The 19,159-nt window shown below is 41.6% G+C and overlaps 1 protein-coding gene across 2 annotated transcripts in view; it reads left to right on the top strand.

Moving 5' to 3' along the window:
* Positions 1-19,159, top strand: part of Nfx1 (nuclear transcription factor, X-box binding 1) — a 55,030-nt gene that overhangs the window by 19,891 nt on the left and 15,980 nt on the right. For both annotated transcript variants that reach the window (XM_021159379.3, XM_021159380.3), the window contains exons 6-15: positions 66-137; positions 1,020-1,159; positions 2,935-3,034; positions 3,140-3,357; positions 5,696-5,793; positions 8,822-8,852; positions 12,396-12,475; positions 13,965-14,073; positions 14,480-14,599; positions 18,269-18,348. In XM_021159379.3, the coding sequence (XP_021015038.1) occupies positions 66-137; positions 1,020-1,159; positions 2,935-3,034; positions 3,140-3,357; positions 5,696-5,793; positions 8,822-8,852; positions 12,396-12,475; positions 13,965-14,073; positions 14,480-14,599; positions 18,269-18,348 (1,048 nt within the window). The remainder of the gene's footprint in view (positions 1-65; positions 138-1,019; positions 1,160-2,934; positions 3,035-3,139; positions 3,358-5,695; positions 5,794-8,821; positions 8,853-12,395; positions 12,476-13,964; positions 14,074-14,479; positions 14,600-18,268; positions 18,349-19,159) is intronic.

The raw sequence follows: 19,159 nt of genomic DNA, 5'->3' as shown, positions 1-19,159 counted from the left end.
AGTTTTAATACACAGAAATGACTTACCTCATTGAAGCTTGCTTTTTTTTTTTTTCTTTTCCTCAGTCTCTGCCATCCTGGACCCTGCCCACCCTGCCCTGCTTTTACAACTAAAACATGTGAATGTGGACGGACCAGGTAAAATTAGAATTGGACTGAAGAAGTCAGTTTTCACATGTATGATTTACTTGTGAGTGCCTAACATAAAAGATCAGTCGTGAGTGGTAGGTATAATCCCTGGGACCTTGGTTCCAGGACCTCTGGGAGTGAAAGGGTAAGCCAGCAGAATCAGGATACTTATTAGAACAAGCTAGAATCAGAGTCCTGTCTCGTGCCCTGTTAAGTATTACAGCTGTATGCAGTATGAACGTGCTTGATCCCAGGAAAATACTGTTGTGCTTCTGGTCTGAGTGTAACAGATCTGGGCGCACACTGATTCCTTTCTTTCCTGGTTGGTAGAGGAGGACAGGCAGCTCCAGGCAGCGTGACAGTGGAACCCAAACTTGAACCCATCCGTCCACGGTTCTCTCCTTCCTGCATGCTGCTCAGTGAACTAGGACAGATTTTCAGAATTAGCTTTTGTCTCACCACTAATTAGAAACAGCAAAGAGAGAAAGATAGAGTAGAAAATAGGAAGAAGGGAAGGGAGGCAGTGAGGAGAATATTGAAATAAAAACATGGTAGAAGAGGCCAGTGAGATTGCTCAGTGATTAAAAGTGCATGACTGTTGAAAAGGACCTGAGTTCCATTCCCAGGACCCATGTTGGGCAGCTCACAAGAGCTGGTCACTCCAGCTCTGGGGACATGACATCTCTGACCTCCATGGCCACCTGCACACCTGTTTACAAACATGTCTACACAAAATTAATTAAAAATTCGAAGGAAACACTTAGAAAAATTTGGGGAGAGCAAAGTCAAGAGAAACGTTTACTGGGTGTTGAGGGAAGGGCTTGGGCTTCACTGTTATTCAGTCTGTGTAGTGGGGACTTCAGAGTGATGTATTTGTGTCTATCTTTATAGGCACACGGTTCGCTGTGGTCAACCTGTCTCAGTCCACTGTTCTAATGCGTGTGAGAATATCTTGAACTGTGGTCAGCACCACTGTGCTGAGCTGTGCCATGGGGGTCAATGCCAGCCTTGTCGGATCATACTGAACCAGGGTAAGTGGTGTATGTGCACCTGTTAGCACTGCTTGCAGGCATTTCTGGAATTGTGTGCTATGTCAGTTATATTGCAACAGAACTGCTTCACAGAAGCCTGCACTAGAGGAAGAGTCCAAGGAACAGGGATCAAAAACAAGTCCATAGTGAGGCATGTATTTATACTTACCAGGATGTCGAAAATGAAAGACTAAAATCCACATGTTGGCAAGGGTGAAGCAGCTAGCATCTTCATACAATGTTGACAGGTGTTTAAACTGCTACAGTCACTTTGACAACTGTCAACCTCAGCATAGCTATAAGCAAACTTGTGAAGTTAAGCGTGTGTATGTCATGATCCAGCCAGACCCTGCCTCAGAATAGAAGAAAACAAAGCTCAGCAGAGCAAAGGCTGCTCGTAGACCAGGCCGCTCTCAGAAGCCCCTGGCTGCTGGAGTTTGTCACCAGTTCACTGGTTCCAAAGGACTGATTGTTCTGTCTGTATGAATTCATCCAACAAATACTTAACCTGGTAAGGTGTGCGTTTTAGCGTCACAGTGGGTAAAGATGCACATATTCTTTTTTGAAGACAGAATGTATATTTTTTAATGTGTATGGATGTTTTGCCTACATACGTGTGGGTGTGTCAGTGTGTGTACCAGACATGCCTTAGTGCCCAAGGAAGCCAAGGACACATCAGGTTCATGAAACTGGAGTTGCTAGCAGTTGTGAGCCACCACATGGGGGCTGAGGAATCGAACCTAGATCCTCTTGAGAGCAACCAATACTCTCTCTCTCTCTCTCTCTCTCTCTCTCGCTCTCTCCAGCACTGGAATGTTTATTTTTAAAATGTAAAAAAATATGTTCCAGTCACTTGAGGTTTTCCTCTTGCCATGTGCCAGAAGTTGTTTTTGGCTCTGTTTACTATTTTATGGATATGATTTTTTTAAACTGTTCTCACTATATAGCCCTCCTTGTCTTGCCTAGAATTTGCTATTAAACCAGTCTCTTCTTGAACTCAATTACATTTATTCTGATGTTGATTTTCTGGGCCAGTAGCTAACCTAAGTTATCCTAAAAAAGAAGTTAGCATTTAATTAGTTCCACAGTGTTTCAGTTTAGTTTTAACTCTTTCTCTTTTTTTTCTTTTTTTTTTCTTTTTTGTTTTTGTTTTTGAGACAGGGTTTCTCTGTGTAGTCTTGGCTGTCTTGGAACTCACTCTGTAGACCAGGCTGGCCTCAAACTCAGAAATCCGCCTGTCTCTGCCTCCCAAGTGCTGGGATCAAAGGTGTGCTCTACCACCCCCAGCTAGTTTTTACTCTTGTTCACCATTTATCATATGGGCAAGGTATAGACTAATTTATGATAAATATCCTTTGTGGAAAAAATGTAAAGTGATACCAGAAAAATTATGTAATTTAATAAAAATTATAAGTTTTTTTCAACAGCAGGGACCTTTTGGGGAGCATTTCATGTGATCCATTTTACTTGAGTTGAAGGGATCTAGGTGTCAACCTCTGCATCTCAGCCTAGCTTGCCGGCACCCTGTGACTGAATCAGGCCCTTCTCACTCCTGAGGTCATTGTTTACAGGGTATCAATCTGCAGCAGCACTAAGGCACTGGCAGAGGGGGTAGAGCTTGCTTTATTCCCACCTAAAGCTCTTAGATGGGTGGGAGAGCTGCCGCATAAACAACATTCATGTCTGGTCTATACTAATGAACATTTATAGATTGTTGGGGACATTTTTAAAGCATGGATTGGTTATTGATTTGTCCTTTAAATTGTGCCCTCAAGTGTGCTACTGTGGCAGCACCTCCCGAGATGTGTTGTGTGGAACCGATGTGGGAAAGTCTGATGGATTTGGGGACTTCAGCTGTTTAAAGATATGTGGCAAGTAAGGGTTTCCTTTTTTTTGCTTTTAGATTAAAGTTTCTTTTAGAATAAAGCTTCATTTTATGTAACAGTTATGCAATTAATTGTCTGTTGTTTTTCTTAATAGGGACTTGAAGTGTGGGAGCCATACCTGTTCTCAGGTTTGCCACCCTCAGCCTTGTCAGCCTTGCCCACGGCTCCCCCATTTGGTGCGATACTGCCCTTGCGGCCAAACACCTCTCAGCCAGTTGCTGGAACATGGAAGTAATGCTCGGAAAACATGCATGGATCCTGTCCCTTCCTGTGGAAAAGTGTGTGGCAAACCCTTGGCCTGTGGTTCCTCAGGTAACTAGTTGACCTAAACTTATTTTTTAAATATGTAGGAGATGAAGAGATAGCTCAGTGATTAAGAGCACTGGCTGCTCTTTCAGAGGATCCAGGTTCAATTTTAAACACCAACATGGTGGCTCACAACCGTCTGTAATAAACATACATGAGGGCAAACCATTCATACGCATAAAATAAAAATGAAAAAGATTTTATTTTTTTAAAAATGTAAATGTTTAGGAATAATGATGTTTTTACCAAGTAATATTAAATGCCTAAGAGCAGAGGTTCTTATATATATAATGATCAAATTTGGATAGATACTTTTTTTTTCTTTTACTCAAACTACACTTGTGAAAATACAGATTCCCAGTCATGTCTCCAGTTTTATTGCCAGCACCATCAGTTCTCTTAGCAGCCTAGTCTAGTGCAAACACCATATAGACTTTTACTGATCTAGCATTCCAGGAGTGTTTAAATGTCATTTTTTATAATAGGAACATGCAAAAACAACCCTGGATGAGATATTTAAGAACTGAAATTTTAAGTGTTCAGCCACTTAAGCATTCAAAGAATGCCTTCTAGAGCTAAGCCCCTCCCCATAGCTGGGGATGGCGCCTCTGAGCATCATTCTGTCTGGGTAAATACTTTTCTAAACTTTTCCTTCGAGCAGGCTTTAACTAAGCAGACCTGGTAAAACCAGCAGCCTCTCCAGGGCTGGGATGACAGATTCGAGCTACCATACCCAGATCATATTACCTTTTAAAGACTTGTAACAGGAGATAATTTCTTTTGCATTGTTGATTGATCTTTCTTGTGGACCTGTTACCCTGACTAAAGTGATGATGTGGGGTCCACTGAGGTTTCTCAAGCTATCTGCTCTGAAGCTGTGTGTGTGTGTACAGTTAGGATTTTATTACAGGCTTTCTGAGGCTTTTTGTTGTTTGTTAAGGTAATTTGGCTCTTGTTACTTATTCTTGTTAATATTTTTAGTGCTGCTGCCTTCTGATCTCTAGTGATGCCTTGTTCCTTCCTCTTTTATGGCTTCTGGTTATTTGTATATAGAAAATTTCATTGAAATTAGTTGAAACATGCACAGGTTTAGCTTTGTAGTTACTTGCTGGGCTGAGGTAGCTCAGTTAGTAGATGCTTGCCTAGCATGAGTGAAGCTACTGGTTCCATCCTCAGCTCCTCACAGTCCAAGTGGAATGGCACACTCCACAAAGTAGAGGCAGAGAATTTTGCAGTTCATCGTTATCCTAACTACTTAGTATTTTTCAGGCCAGCCTGGACTACATGACACCATGTCTCCAAAAATGGAAAGTTTTTTTTTTTTCCAATTGATTTTAAAAACGTATTGATAATACTGAGATAGCTCAGTGTTTAAAAGTGCTACTGCCAAACCTGATAACTGTGTTCAGTCCTGGGGACCCACTGGGTTAAAAAGGAGAGAACTGACTCAGTCCTACAAGTTGTCCTCAGACATTGCATGCATACACACAAAATAAATGGTGGCACATGCCTTTATTCCCAACACAGGAAGCAGAGGCAGGCAGGGTTTCTGTGAGTTCAAGGCCAACTAGGTCTATTACATACACTGGCATGTGTGCATATCATACACAATAAGTATAAATTAATTGGCTTGGCTTGTGACAGGATCTCACTATGTAGCTCTTGACTGTCCTAAAGCTCACTCTCTAGACCAGCTCCCTTCATACTCAGAGATCTGCCTGCTTCTGCTTCCCTGGGTGCTGGGACTAAAGATGTGTGCCATTATACCTGGCTTGATAGATAGGATAAATGTATACTAATAAAATTAATATAAGCACGACACTGATGTGGACTGGCAGTATAACTCCTCAATAGAGCAGTTGCTTAGCATGCACAGTTCCCTGGGCTTGGCTTTCAATGCTGCAAACATGAAAACAACTATGGTTGTCCTTCCATGAGCCTCTGAAAGACGACTTGTCCTGGGCCTGGGATAGTGGTACATACATGTAATCCCAGCACGCAGGCCGAGAGGCAAGAAGATTATAACTTTGAGGCCATCCTGGACTACATAATAATACCTGTCTCAAGAAAGGGAAACAAAAAAAGTATTTGCCCTAAATCTAGTTATCAGGTGAATGCAGGCTGTTCGTGGCTGCATAGAGAGCAGCCCCAATTGATGGAATTAAGGATTGATTGTGCCTTCAGAATTGTCCCCAGATAACTTTCAGAGCCTAGAGCATTTCATCAAAGTCATCACAGTTAAATTTTAGGGAGATCTGAATGTAATGTAAAGACGTGGGACCTAAAGCAAAGGTCGGGAAGTCTGTGCAGTTGTCACTCCCCACTCTGTCCCTTTTTATTACAGATTTTATCCACACCTGTGAAAAGCTCTGCCATGAAGGAGACTGTGGGCCGTGCTCTCGCACATCAGTCATTTCCTGCAGATGCTCCTTCAGAACAAAGGTAAGGCTAAAACTGTTTAACATGGTGATTGTGAGAGAGGAGGAACCAAAATAATCCAGCTTTACTCCAGTGTATGACTCACTGAGTTCCCCCAGTGGAGTGTCTAGAGGGTCGCTCACCCCAAGTACAGATGTGAAGAAAGAAACAGCACTACTGTGATTTAGCCACATGGGAACTGGGCACAGCCTACAAAACTCCTCAATTGAGAGTTTAGACAACTACTAAGATGGCCAACATGACCACTTAATCCTCATCTGAGCTGAAGGCCAGTGGGCCCAGGACCACTCACAAGGGGATAATTTGGTAGACTGAATTCACTGAAAACTGTCACAGTTGTGATTGCAGGAAAGGACACAGATTAGAATTAATCCATAGAAAAAACATGTAGGAAAGATCCAAGAAAAGAGCAAATGTGATGCTCCATTTGTCCTTCCTCTATGACCTTCTTGGGGTCTGTGTGTGATAATATAGAGAGAATATTCCAGTCAGGAAGGCTCACAAAAGCCTGTGTGTTTAGAACGTGTATTGCCATCCTGGTATGATGGACTACCTACAAAGCCAATGTCAGTCTCTCCAGACTTGGGTAGCTACTGTGTGACCAAAGCCTCAAGCCTAAAACTGTCCAGTGTGGCCAGCCTGCTTCTATGTCATATGCTTAAGACATAGCTTGTTGACACAAGCCATAGACTAACAGTGTTACTCAACTAAGCAGTCCCTCTTGAGAGACAGGTACAGAGGCCAGGATTCAGATTCTTAATTTCAGCCCTAGATAGTGATTGGGCATCTGACTTGCTCTGGAGTTGGGCTTTAGTGCCCATTTCTGTTTCTAACCAGAAGAGGCATGACGTCTTCTATCTATGGCTGTCTTGGGATGGAGTCTTCTAAGTAATGATCTGTCGTATTGTTCTCCCAGGAAGTCATTTCAGTTCATGTCAGGACTTCCTCTAAAGAAGGATGAAGACAGACCTTAACAGTTGCTTCTTTTTGTTAAAGTAGTTAAGGTCTGGACTGGTGAGATGGCTCAGTGGGTAAGAGCACCCGACAGCTCTTAGCTCTTCCAAAGGTCCAGAGTTCAAATCCCAGCAACCACATGGTGGCTCACAACCATCCGTAATGATCTGACGCTGAAGACAGCGACAGTGTACTTACATATAATAAATAAATAAATCTTTAAAAAAAAAAAAAGTAGTTAAGGTCTGAACAACAACTGATTCCTAGATTATTTTGAGGATGTAATTAGTTTAATGGATAAGCTTCAAAATAAAAGAAAAAAGGAAACATAGTATAATGATTACTTTGATGGCCATTGTGTAAAGCTTATGGGGTATTTATACTAAAAGCCACAGTGTATATGGCTGGAGCATCACTTCTTTCTTTGTAAATGCCAGAGTAATGACTGAAGGAGTTGAGGTTGTAGCTTAATGACAAAACATGTGCTTATCGTATAAGGCTTGTTCAGTCTTCAGACCACCCCCCCCCCCAAAAAAAAAAAAAAAAAAAAAAAAACCCAGGGCTTTAGGATGTTACCAGTTAATGATCACCAATTTTGTAAGGCCCACAGGTGCTCTTAGGGACTTTTGAACAAAAGTTGCAAGTAGGGTGAGAAACAAGCTATACAGATAACTGCTGTGTGCTTGCATTTCTCTCCAGCAGTCCCATCTCTGCTTTCTTGCCTTCATTCACGCTGTCCTCACACTCACAACCCATGCAGTGAGTGTATTCTTCAAAAGCTTTGTAAATTGAAATTATGCAACTCTTTCTAATTGGTATGAGTTCTGTAAACTCTTTTGACAAGTTAAAAATTCTCTTCAGAATCAATTGATACCATTGCCCATCATTTAGCCACGTGGATTTTTCTTTGTTTTGTTTTTCAAGACAGGGTTTCTCTGTGTGGCCTGTTTGTCTTAGAACTCTCTGTAGACCAGGCTGGCCTTGTTGTACCACAGGCATACCTATCTCTACCTCCCAGGTGCTGGGACTAAAGACATGTGCCACCATGTCTGACTACATGGGTGTTTCACAAAATGCTACTTTTAGTGGGATGAAAGCAAATTTGAACAAGTGTTGTTTTCTTCCTTCCTTCCTTCTTTTCTTTTTTTCTTCTTATTGGTTTGTATTTTATTCTTTTGAGACAGGGTCTCAGTCTGTAACCCACACTGGACCTCACAGTACTGCCTAGGCTAGCCTTGAATTCAAAGCCTGCCTCAGCTCTGGAATGCTGAGATTGCTGGCATCATACCCAGCTAAAAACCTTCAGTTTCTTACACTGCCTCACATCTATTTGCAATTGGCAGTTTGTAAATTAGAGCCATTTTTACAAAGTAAAAATGAGCCTGGCGTCCAGGCAGCCAGGCTCCTGCTACTTCGTAACTGATTCGGTTCCCCATGTATCATCCTTACTACATGTTTTCCACATGATCTTGCCTAAGCAAATGGCATGTGGTAGGCCTTTGGGGCTCCTCTCACAGGGTTGAAACCATTGTAATAGAGTTCCAAGGCCCAAAGGCCTGCTTATTTTCTTGGTTGTAGTATTTTCAGGGCACATGTTTTCCCTTAGATTAAATGACAGCAAGTTATTAACTATTTTCAATTTTTAAAAATTAATCTTTCATGTTTTTAATGAGTTAATTTTTTGAGACATAGTCTCACTGTGTTGCCTGACTTGACTCCATTGTCCTGGTCCTGCGCCCCAAGTGCAGGCTTTACAGGCGTATAGCATGCTCATCTTCAATATCCACTCTTACAGCTGTCTGTGCCCTGGTCAGGAAATCATGTTTGATACCTGTAGACACCCCTTTCTTTTCAGACTTTATAATTCCTACTCTGCTCTGGGCTTCAAGACCAGATTGTTGGAACTGCATTGCCTGAAAAGTCAGGGAACGTGGGATCTTGTGATTGAAGCACACTGACATAATTGGGGCAGCTCCAGGCTGGAGCCGGTGAATAACCATGTTATATTCTGTGTTCTTCTGCAGGGCTCATTTTAATTACTCCTAACATAGCTACTGTTTCTTTTCTTTTTCTATAGGAGCTTCCGTGTACCAGTCTTAAAAGTGAAGGTATGACTGTAAGGGGGCACAAGGGAACTTTCTGGAATGAAGACAATGCCCTGTGTATTCATAAAATACTGAGTTACATGTTTGTCAAAATTCAGTGAAGAAATATTTAAGATTTGTCCACTACATTTATAATTTTTATGGTAAAAGGAGAAAAAAAATTACCCATTGAAGTCTAGTTAGTAAATTTCTCTTTTTAAAAATTGAGCTAAATACACTCAGCTTACTTTGAAATACATTTTAAAAATAAGTTGAACACAGGTGTGGTGGTACGTGCCCACAGTTCCAGAATTCTGGAAATGGAGGCAGGATAGTTGAGAATCTGAAGCCTTTCTCAGCCTCTAACAGCAGTTTCAGGCCCACCGGCATTATATGCCTATATTGTCACCTATTTTGAAATAAAGAGACTGAAATATCTCAGCTGGTAAAAGCTATACAAGCCTGATGCCAAGTTCAATCCTAGGACCCACAAGAGCCAGATGTGGTATATCTCCACCATCCTACTGCAAGATGGGAATTAGAGACAAGCCACTCAAGGGTCAGCTCAGTCTAGAGTCTCTTAAAGCTACAGATACTACAAAATACTTGCCTAAACAAGTAAAGAAAGACTCTCAGAAGTTGTTCTGTAACCTTCACCATACATACTGTATCAAACACAAAAGTAATTTTTTAAAGGAGGCTCTCTTACAGATGACTCAGCGTGCAGTCGTGAGAACAAGAGTTAAGATAATAAGCCAGGCATTGTGTACATGATGTACTCCCAGCTCCAAGCAGCTTCCATCCTGGCTAGGAAAACTGGAGCCATGTTCAAGGACGACCTTACCACAAAGGAATAGTAGGCAGAATAGTAGAGGACATCTGATGTACTCACCTGTGCATGTGTTCACAAACACAAGCACAGATCTTTTAAAAATAAATCAATAAATAAAAGGCAAGGGCTCTGAGATTGCTCTGCAGTACTGGCCGTTCTTAGACAACCTGAGTTTGGTTCCCAGTTCCCACACAGGGACTCACAACCATCTGTAACTCCAATTTCAGGGAATCTCATACCCTGCTCTTCTGACTTCCGTAGGCACCAGTCATACATGTAGGACATACACATATTTATTCCTTTGGGGGTTTGTTTTTAGACAAAACCTGGCCTGGTCACTAGGATTACAGGTATGTATTAACATATCTGTCAATACCTTAGAAAATGTTATTAAGTTGTGGGTGCAAATGAGGCTGGATTGATTGATTTTTAAGATTTATTACATGTGAGTACACTGTAGCTGTTCTCAGATACCCCAGAAGAGGGCGTCCACTCCCACTTTGGATGGTTGTGAGCCACTATGTGGTTGCTGGGATTTAACCTCAGGACCTGGATTTTTTTTTTTTTTTTGGTTTTTTGAGACAGGGTTTCTCTGTATAGCCCTGGCTGTCCTGGAACTCACTTTGTAGACCAGGCTGGCCTCGAACTCAGAAATCCGTCTGCCTCTGCCTCCCGAGTGCTGGGATTAAAGGCGTGCGCCACCACGCCCGGTAGGACCTGGATTTATTTTTATGCTCTTGATGCCTGACCCCTTGGTGCCGGGTAGGACTGTGGGGGTCTTTCTTAGCCATTGATCCTGATCTCCCACTCTATACCTGGGAGTCTCTGTCTTATCTAAGCCACCCTAAAACTGGAGAAGTTTGAAATGACAAGATGTACTACATATTCGTTGTGTTGTAGTTGGGAGGAGAGCAGAGTGAGGATGGTTCTGAAAGTAACAGCAGAAGACACTGGAAGTGAAGCTCACAGCACGGAATTAGCCAGTTTAGAACATACAGCTTGGTGACGTTCAATGCACTTAAGATATTATATAACATCACTCTGTCGCATGCCAAAATGACTGCTTTATCCCAAAGGGAACCCCTGTGCTTCTCAAGCACTCACTCCTGACTCAGCCTTCCTGTATAACTAACTACTGCCAACGTTCAGACTCTGTGGACTAGTATATATGAGTTATTATACAGTGTGTATCTTCTTGGTTTATTTCATTTATCATCTTTTTTGAAGTTTGATACTTTTTTGGCTAAATACTTCACTTTATCAATATGCTGCATATTCTTTATCCATTCGTTAGCTGATACCTATTTAGGGAATTTCTACTTTTTGGCTACTGTGAATAATGCTCCTATAAAACTTACATGATTTTTTTTTCTATTCTTTTTCTTTTGAGCCAGGGTGTCTACGCTCTAACTCACTATATAGTCAAAGATGCACTTGTAACTCCCTGCAGAAGGCTGGGCTTACAGGCATGCACCTCTTCCTCTAGTTCTTAAACAAGTTTTTATTTAAATGCCTTTTAAACTTTTTGATTTTATTTATTTTTGAGATAAGATCTCACTCTGTAGTCCGGGCTGCCTGCAATTCACTATTTGTAGCCCATGCTGACCTTAAACTTGTGCTGGCCTTCTTGTCTTGGCCTTTTATTTCAGCGCTGTGATTGTAAGTATAAAATACAACTCCCAATACTGGTTTTTGTTCTTTTTTGAGACAGGTTTTTCCATATCCAGGGCTGGCCTAGAATTCTCTGTGCATCTAAGAATAATCTTGAATTTCTGATCCTCCTGCCTAAACCTTCTGAGTTCTGGGATTACAGACATACACTGCCACACTTAGATTATGCAAGTTGTAGCCCAAGCAGGGATTCATAGTAGTGGCAAAACCAAACAAACCTGTAGCCGTCATAACTGGATGTGACGTGCGGTTTTGATTTTCATTTCTGTGGCCACTTGTATGTCTTTTGGGAAAGGCTCTCTAAATCATTTGTACTTTTTAAAAGCTGGGTTGTTCTTTCTGTTGTCAATTTGTAATATATATCTATATATCTGGATCTTGGATGCTTATGAGGTATGTAATTTATAAATGTGTTTCTGTTTTGTGAGGTGTTGATATTTTTTTATGATGTCCTTCAATTTCATACACAAAAGCTTTTTATTTTATTGAGTTTGTGTTGTGTGTGCCTTAGGTATCCTGGCTTTTTTTTTTTTTTTTTTTTTTTTTTTTTCTCCCCTCTTCTCCTTTTTTAGCAGGGATTGAATCCAGGGCCTCACACATTCTAGAACAATGCTTTAACACTAAGCTAGCCTAATCCTCTAATTACTTTAGAAAGTGTATATATAAAACATAGAGATACCAAAAAAAACAAAAAACAAAAGAACCAATTAAAAAAAAAAACATAGAGCTACATACTGTCTGGTTTTTGTGTGTGATGCCAGAGCCTTGAGCAGGCTGCATAGGCAACCTGAGTGCTTCTCCAGGGCCCACTTGATTTTGTTAGATATATATGTACTCCATCTACAGAATATGGTTACACCTTTTCTCTACACTCTTACCATACCATGTATTAATCAGCTTCAGTTCTTTGTTTTCACAGGTAAAAGTAATTTTTTAAAAGCATTTTCATCATTAATTTATTTATATTATGTTTGTATTTCTTCAGCCTATATTCACTCAAATGTGTGTTAAATGAATGTTTACACCTTTTGCATGTTTATTTTTTCTTTAATTGGCTGTAATAGATGCTACATTTATGTGCGACAAACGGTGTAACAAGAAACGATTGTGCGGACGGCATAAATGTAACGAGATCTGCTGTGTGGTAAGTGACTTACCATTTGTTGGTGTTATCTGAGTCCATTCATTTGGAAGCCTCAGCCCTCTGGAATGTGACCCAGATTTAGAAATCAACTGGAGGGGCCCTAAACGGCCATCAGAGCTCTCCTAGTCCACACACACACACATTGAGCAGACATGGCCTTTTTAGGCTCTCCACGATGGCAGCTCACATACATATAGGAAGACAGAAAGGGCCTCCAACCCTAGTCCTGAGAAAGTTTGAGTTTTAATTTTGTGGATATGTGTCTTGTTGGTCAGTGTGGAGGCATGTACACATGAGTGCAGGTGTCTACAGAAGCTACAAGGGTGAGATCTCTGGAACTGCACTCACAGGCAGCTGTGGGCCAGCTGACATGGCAACTGGCAACCAGTCTGTCCTCTGTAAAGACTCTTTAACTACTGAGCCATCTCTCCGGCTCCCAAGACAACGTCAGATTATTATGGTTCTTTGGGGTGACTTTTGCCTCGGCACAGACTGGTATGGGCTTAGCAGTTTGAGCTTTGGGTTTTGTGCGTTCATTGGGCCAAATCAGAGGCCAGAATGGGTTTGCTGAGTTTGTTGGTTTGTTTTTTAAATGCAGATTCTCCATCTATTGCCTGAACTGACCTGCCTAAAACTTGCCTTGTAGAACAGGCTTGCCTTTAACTCAGAGATCTGCCTGTCTCTGCCTCGCAAGTACCAAATACCGAGTAAAGGCATGTACCATGACACTTGGCACAGTATTTTCCTTAACATTTTCTATTTTGCAGCTAGGGATATAGTACAGTGTTTGCCTCACAAGCATAAGGACCTGCTGGGCATGGGGCCTAGAGAGGTGGTTCAGTGGTTAGGAGCACTGGCTGTTCTCCCAGAGGACCCATATTCAATTCCCAGCACCCATATGGCAGCTCACAACTGTCTTAACTCCAGTTCTAGGTGACATACATGTAGATCAAATATCAATGTACATAAAATAAATATTTTTTTAAATGTTGTGCATGGTGTTTGAATCCTAGTGCTGAGAAGACAAAGGTAGGAAACTCCTTGGAGCTTGCTTGCCAGCCATTCTAACCTAGTTAATGAACTTCAGGTTAATGAGAGACCCTATCTAAAGGAGGCAGAAAATATTATGAGTTTGGCCTCTGGAATCTACACGAATTCACACACGCACATGCACCCTTACATACATAATATGAAAAAAAAGTTTTATCTTAACACAATGAAGTGTGATGATATTTTGAACCAAGGTTGATAAGTCAGTGTTTGGAAGCCTAGACTTCCTCTGATTATCAGAAAACTCAAACAAGATTCGAGCTGTACAGTGAGGCTCACCCAGTGTCCAGCTCCAGGGAGTGCTCTGCTCAGTCTCGGCGTCCCTGGTTCCCCTCCTCTCCTCGATGGCTCTGAAGCCCTTCTCATTCGTCTTCCCTTCTTAACTGTGCGCAGCTTTGTGGAGAAAATAGTGTTAACAGATAGAGCTCTTTTCTTCTAGGACAAGGAGCACAAGTGTCCTTTGATTTGTGGGAGGAAACTCCGCTGTGGCCTTCATCGGTGTGAAGAACCTTGTCATCGAGGGAACTGTCAGACCTGCTGGCAAGCCAGTGAGTACCTTCACTCTGGACTTCTGGAGCTGCTTGCAGCCCCATGCGCCTTTATTCCCAGCACTTGGAGGCAGAGGCTGGCAGATGTTTGTCAGTTAGAGGTTAGCCTGGTCTACATAATGAGTTTCAGGACTACTTGTAGCCAGAACTATAGAGAGAGAGCCTGTCTAAAAAACAAAGTTTCCTAGAAACTTTGAGCAGTCGGTTTGCTTAGTTTAATATGGGTTACTGAACTAAGTGTTAATGTTTCAAAAATGTTGAGACTTTTTATTCTTAGCCACAGTAGTGCATTACTGTAATGAAGGTAGGGGGAACAATTAAATCACACATCTAGGCATATTATTATATTCATGTTCATCTATGTACAAACTCACAAAGGCTTCTTTTGTTTCATCTTTTCCCTCAGGCTTTGATGAATTAACCTGCCACTGTGGCGCCTCTGTGATCTACCCACCAGTTCCCTGTGGGACTAGGCCTCCTGAGTGTACCCAAACCTGTGCCAGGATCCATGAATGTGACCATCCAGGTGAGTCACTTCATGTTGCCACCTCACGGCATACTCAGACCTTGTCATTCAGAATGTTGCTGTGTGACTGTGCATAGTTCTGCCCATGGAGGTATGTGTGATCTAAGCCACACAGTGCCTCCTCAACAGTATGCTCATCTCTAACTTGTTTTTATTAGATATTTTCTTCATTTACATTTCAAATGCTATCCCGAAATTCCCCTAAACCCTCCCCCTACCCTGCTTCCCAACCCACCCACTCCCGCTTCCTGACCCTGGCATTCCCCTGTACTGGGGCATATAATCTCCACAAAAACAAGGGCCTCACCTCCCAATGATGGCCGACTAGGCCATCCTCTGCTACATGTGCGACTAGAGCCATGAGCTCTGGGGGTACTGGTTAGTTCATATTGTTGTTTCTCCCTTATTGTAGTTGTCAAGCACGTCCAACAGTTTGGAAGAAACCCTAGTCTTGTCTTTCTTGTCTTTCACAGACTTCTGTTTCTTTGTTGCCTCTACTTTTGACGCATATTTCAAAATTGAACATTGTTTTTACAGAATTAAAGATAACCTAGTTAAAGCCAGCAGGTAAAGGTGATGACCTGAGTTTGACTTCCTGGTCTCTTGTGGTGGAAAACCAATACCCGAGAGTTGTTCTCTGACCTCCACACACATGCCATGCCATGCCACATACTCTCTCACATGCATGTGCACGTGCACTTGTGCACACACACACACACTCAGTGAGAAAGAACAAGTAGGTAAATAATAATAAAATAACAAAAAATTATTGAGGGGGTGAAAAAAGAAAAAAAATTATTGAACTTGGTTTTTGTTTAGAGAAGCAATATTAAATTATTAGCCTGCCACTATGGAATCTCTATAATTTAAATTAAATTATACAAAAATGTAAGCCATACGATTGGTGTTATGTCATTTATTATGGTACTTTTTTAAAGATTTATTTTATTTTTAATTATGAGTGTGTGTGTATGTGTGTATGTATGTGTATGTGCTGCACATGAGTGAAGAGGCCAGAAATCAGTGTCAGATCCCCCTGGAACTGGAGTTATAAGTGTTTGTGAGGTTCTTGCTAGATTCCTATGAGCTAAACTCTAGTCCACTGAGCTATTTCTCCAGCCTTCTAATATAACATCTTTTAAAAGTTATTTTGGTGTGTGTGTGTGTTATATGTATATTCCCTTTTTTCTAAAAATGAGGTTCTACTGAATGTAATGATTTTAAACTTGCTTTTGTTGTTGTTGTTACCTTTCCATGTGTTAGCGTGTGTGTATTGGGGTGTTTTCTGAGGGTTGAGACAGTCTTGGTTTATAGCTAGCCTGATCTCCAGCTTCCTCTGTCTTATCAGGCTGGCCTCAGATTCTTGACCCTTCTGCCTCTGTGTCCTGGTCGCTGAGGTTACAAGCATACAGCAGCATATCTGTATAATGTACATACAGTGTCATACCAATTTGTAGTCACTCGCTTATATACTTATTTTAAATTTATTTGTATGCCATAGCACACATAGAGGTCAGGGGACAGCCTACAAGAATTGGTTCTCCATTTAAGTCCTAAGGATCAGTTGTTGGATTTGGTGACAAGCATCTTCATCCACTAAGCCATCTTGCCCCACCCACACACGTTTTATTTTTATGTGTTGTATGGGTGTTTTGCCTCCATGTTTGTCTTGTCTATACAACAGTTGCATACAGAGTCCACTAAAGAAGAGGGAGTTAGAAACTCTGGAACTGGAGTTACAGATATTTGTAAGGTGCTATGTAGAATCAAACTGGGGTCCTCTAGTCTTACCTGCCGAGCTAACTCTCCCAGCCCCAACATTGATTTTTAAAATAACAGTAGAGTGACCTGTTACATCAGTGGTTCCCAACCTTCCTAGTCCATATTACGTTATTTATTATATTATGTTATGGATATGTGTTTTTAGTTTTTCTGTGATAATTGCACAGGTACCAGGCCAAAAACCATTTGAAATCACACTGCATTTTTCCCTGTACCCAGTGTAGTTGCTAACTGTTGTCCTGGATCATATTGGAGGCTGTTGCTTGACAGGACTTTTCCTGAGGAGACACAAAACATACATCTACTCCCTCAGATAGGGGATCCACAGCAGATCAAAGTACAGATAGCACCAACATCCAGCTTGGTGAATCAGTGACTTACTGGTGTTATTTACAAGAAAGGGTGAGGAATTACTTAGTAACATCTGGATCAGCATAACCCACCCCTCACAGTTCACAGCTCGACAGATTGGAGAGTGCCCTTTCCTGGTGCCCTAGTTTATCTCCTCCAGGCAGCTGGGCTTGTGTCAGGGTCTTTGTGGATTGGCTAGTCAGAAAGGGATTCTGCTGTCTGTTGTTTACTCTGGAATGGAGGGGAGGACTGCCCTTGTCAAGCTGGTCCATTTCAGGTACTTCCTGAAACTATTTTGAATTCCTTTAGTACTGGTTTAAGGAACTTCCCTACTGGGTGGAATGTTTCTATCTCAAAGGAAACCAATACACAACAGGTACATTGTTTCATTTACCAAAGCCCTATGAAATAACTCAAGGCACAGGAGATGGAATACCCACACTAAGTCTAGCCATGTGATTTGAACTTAAAATTAGAGGACTTGCTCTTAGTCTTTTAAATTCATATAGTAAAAGAGAACTAAGCAAATTTGTCTTGAAGTGAAAGCCCTTCCTTGGGAAACTTAGAATGAACTTCCCAACATGATTTTTAAGTTCCTTTCTTGGTAGTCACACCAGCATGAAGTGTCCAGGCCAGTTCCCACCCAGCCCGTCTTCTACCACATGCAGGATTATAGGTGATGTCCAAATCCTCCTGCGCAGTATCCTTAGTAAGAATTTTGTTTTGACTTTCTTCTGTTTGTCTGTGTGTCTTTTTAATATCCAACATGGTGTCAGGCAGGGGGAACTTCATAGGTTTAAAAAAATTCCCATTATGAGGTTCTCTTCAAAACCTGTGAGTGTAGATGGGCCAGGAAGCAAGGAGGCAAGCCTTGTGCTGTAGAGAACGACCTGAGGGATATTGATTGGAAGCTCAGGGTGGGACACTTAACTCACATCGATGGCAAGAAAGTGATCAGTGGCAGCATCTAAATCACTCTCTAAACAGTGCTTTCCATGGATGGGTGGTGTGCCTTCATGTGTGTGCGCACCGAATGCCGGGTGACTGAAGGCCAGAAATGCCTGTCAGATCCCCTGAAACTCAACTTACACATGGATTTGAGCTAAGAATTGAACCTGCATCCTCTGGAAGAGCAGCCAGTGCTTTTAAGTGTTGAGCTATGTGTGCAGCCCACTATAGAAGCATTTTACATGGAATAGATGATAGATGTCGGGACATCGCTTATCAGTGCAGTCGAAAAGAAAGCTAAAAGTCGAACACATAGACCAAAATGGCTCTCCTGAGGATGATAGGAAGGCTGCTCTGTTTCTAGAATTTGCATGCCTCTGGGAGAGCAGCAAACTTTAACTGCTAAGCCCCAAATGTTCATTTCTCAGTCTCAAATATAAAGCAAAATAGGTTTTACTTCTTGTTGGGACCATTTAGAGAAAGTCCTAAGTCTGGAATTTGAAAGTCTGACGCCATTTATAACATGTTTATAGTATTTATAAACCTTACTTAGAAATTATTCCTAAAGCTGTGTTTCTGTTTTTGCAGTATATCATTCTTGTCATAGCGAAGAGAAGTGTCCCCCTTGTACTTTCCTAACTCAGAAGTGGTGCATGGGCAAGCATGAGGTAAGTTTTCTTTCTGAGTGTTCTCTGTTCCAGTCAGAAATGTATAATTTAATTGCTTAAACATTGTTAGTCTTAGTTCTCAAATATCATCCAGGAAGCAGTGCTTTCTGAGAGCACCTTTTTCGTTTTATATTAAGATTTGCATACAATAAAAGTTAGCAAGAGCTGACAGAATGAATCAGCAGCAGTAAAGAAACTTAGCTTACAGCACTGACAGCCTGCGTTTAATCTCTGCATAAACCTGCATAAAAGATGGGAGGAAAATATTGACTCCAGAATTGATCTCTGACCTTCACATAGATGCCATAGCACACTTGCATGCACATACACAGTAATAATAAAGTGAAATAAAAATTTGAAATTTATTTATGTGTATGAGTGTTTTGCCTGCACATATATCTGTGTGCCTGGTGCCCATGGAGCCCAGAAGAGGACATCAGATTCCCTGGACTGGAGTCACAGAGCTGCCATGTGGGTGCTGGGAGTTTAAACCTGGGTCCTCTAGAAAAAGAGCTGGTGTGCTTCTGAATTACTGAGCCATCTCTAACCCTGTAGCATCTTAATCTAATTTCAACCCAGAAATTCAGCTGATGGCCATGAGAGTTTATGGTGGGAACTCACTTGGGCCTTCTGGACGAGAGAGCAGTATCTTCTCTGTACTAGTGAACCATGTCCCAGCCCCCAACATAACGTTTTTTAAGGGCATATTTGAGCCAGCAAGACGGCTTAGTGGGTAAGGGCACTTGTGCCAAACCTGATGAACTGGATGGGCTCCATAGAGCCCAGTTGGTGAAAGGGGAGAGCTGACTCC

The sequence above is a fragment of the Mus caroli genome, unplaced genomic scaffold (assembly GCF_978045245.1).
Source record: "Mus caroli unplaced genomic scaffold, Mus_caroli_1 scaffold_6, whole genome shotgun sequence".
Lineage (NCBI taxonomy): Eukaryota > Metazoa > Chordata > Mammalia > Rodentia > Muridae > Mus > Mus caroli.
Note: the sequence above shows the minus strand (reverse complement) of the source record. Positions and strands in the feature narration are given on the sequence as shown.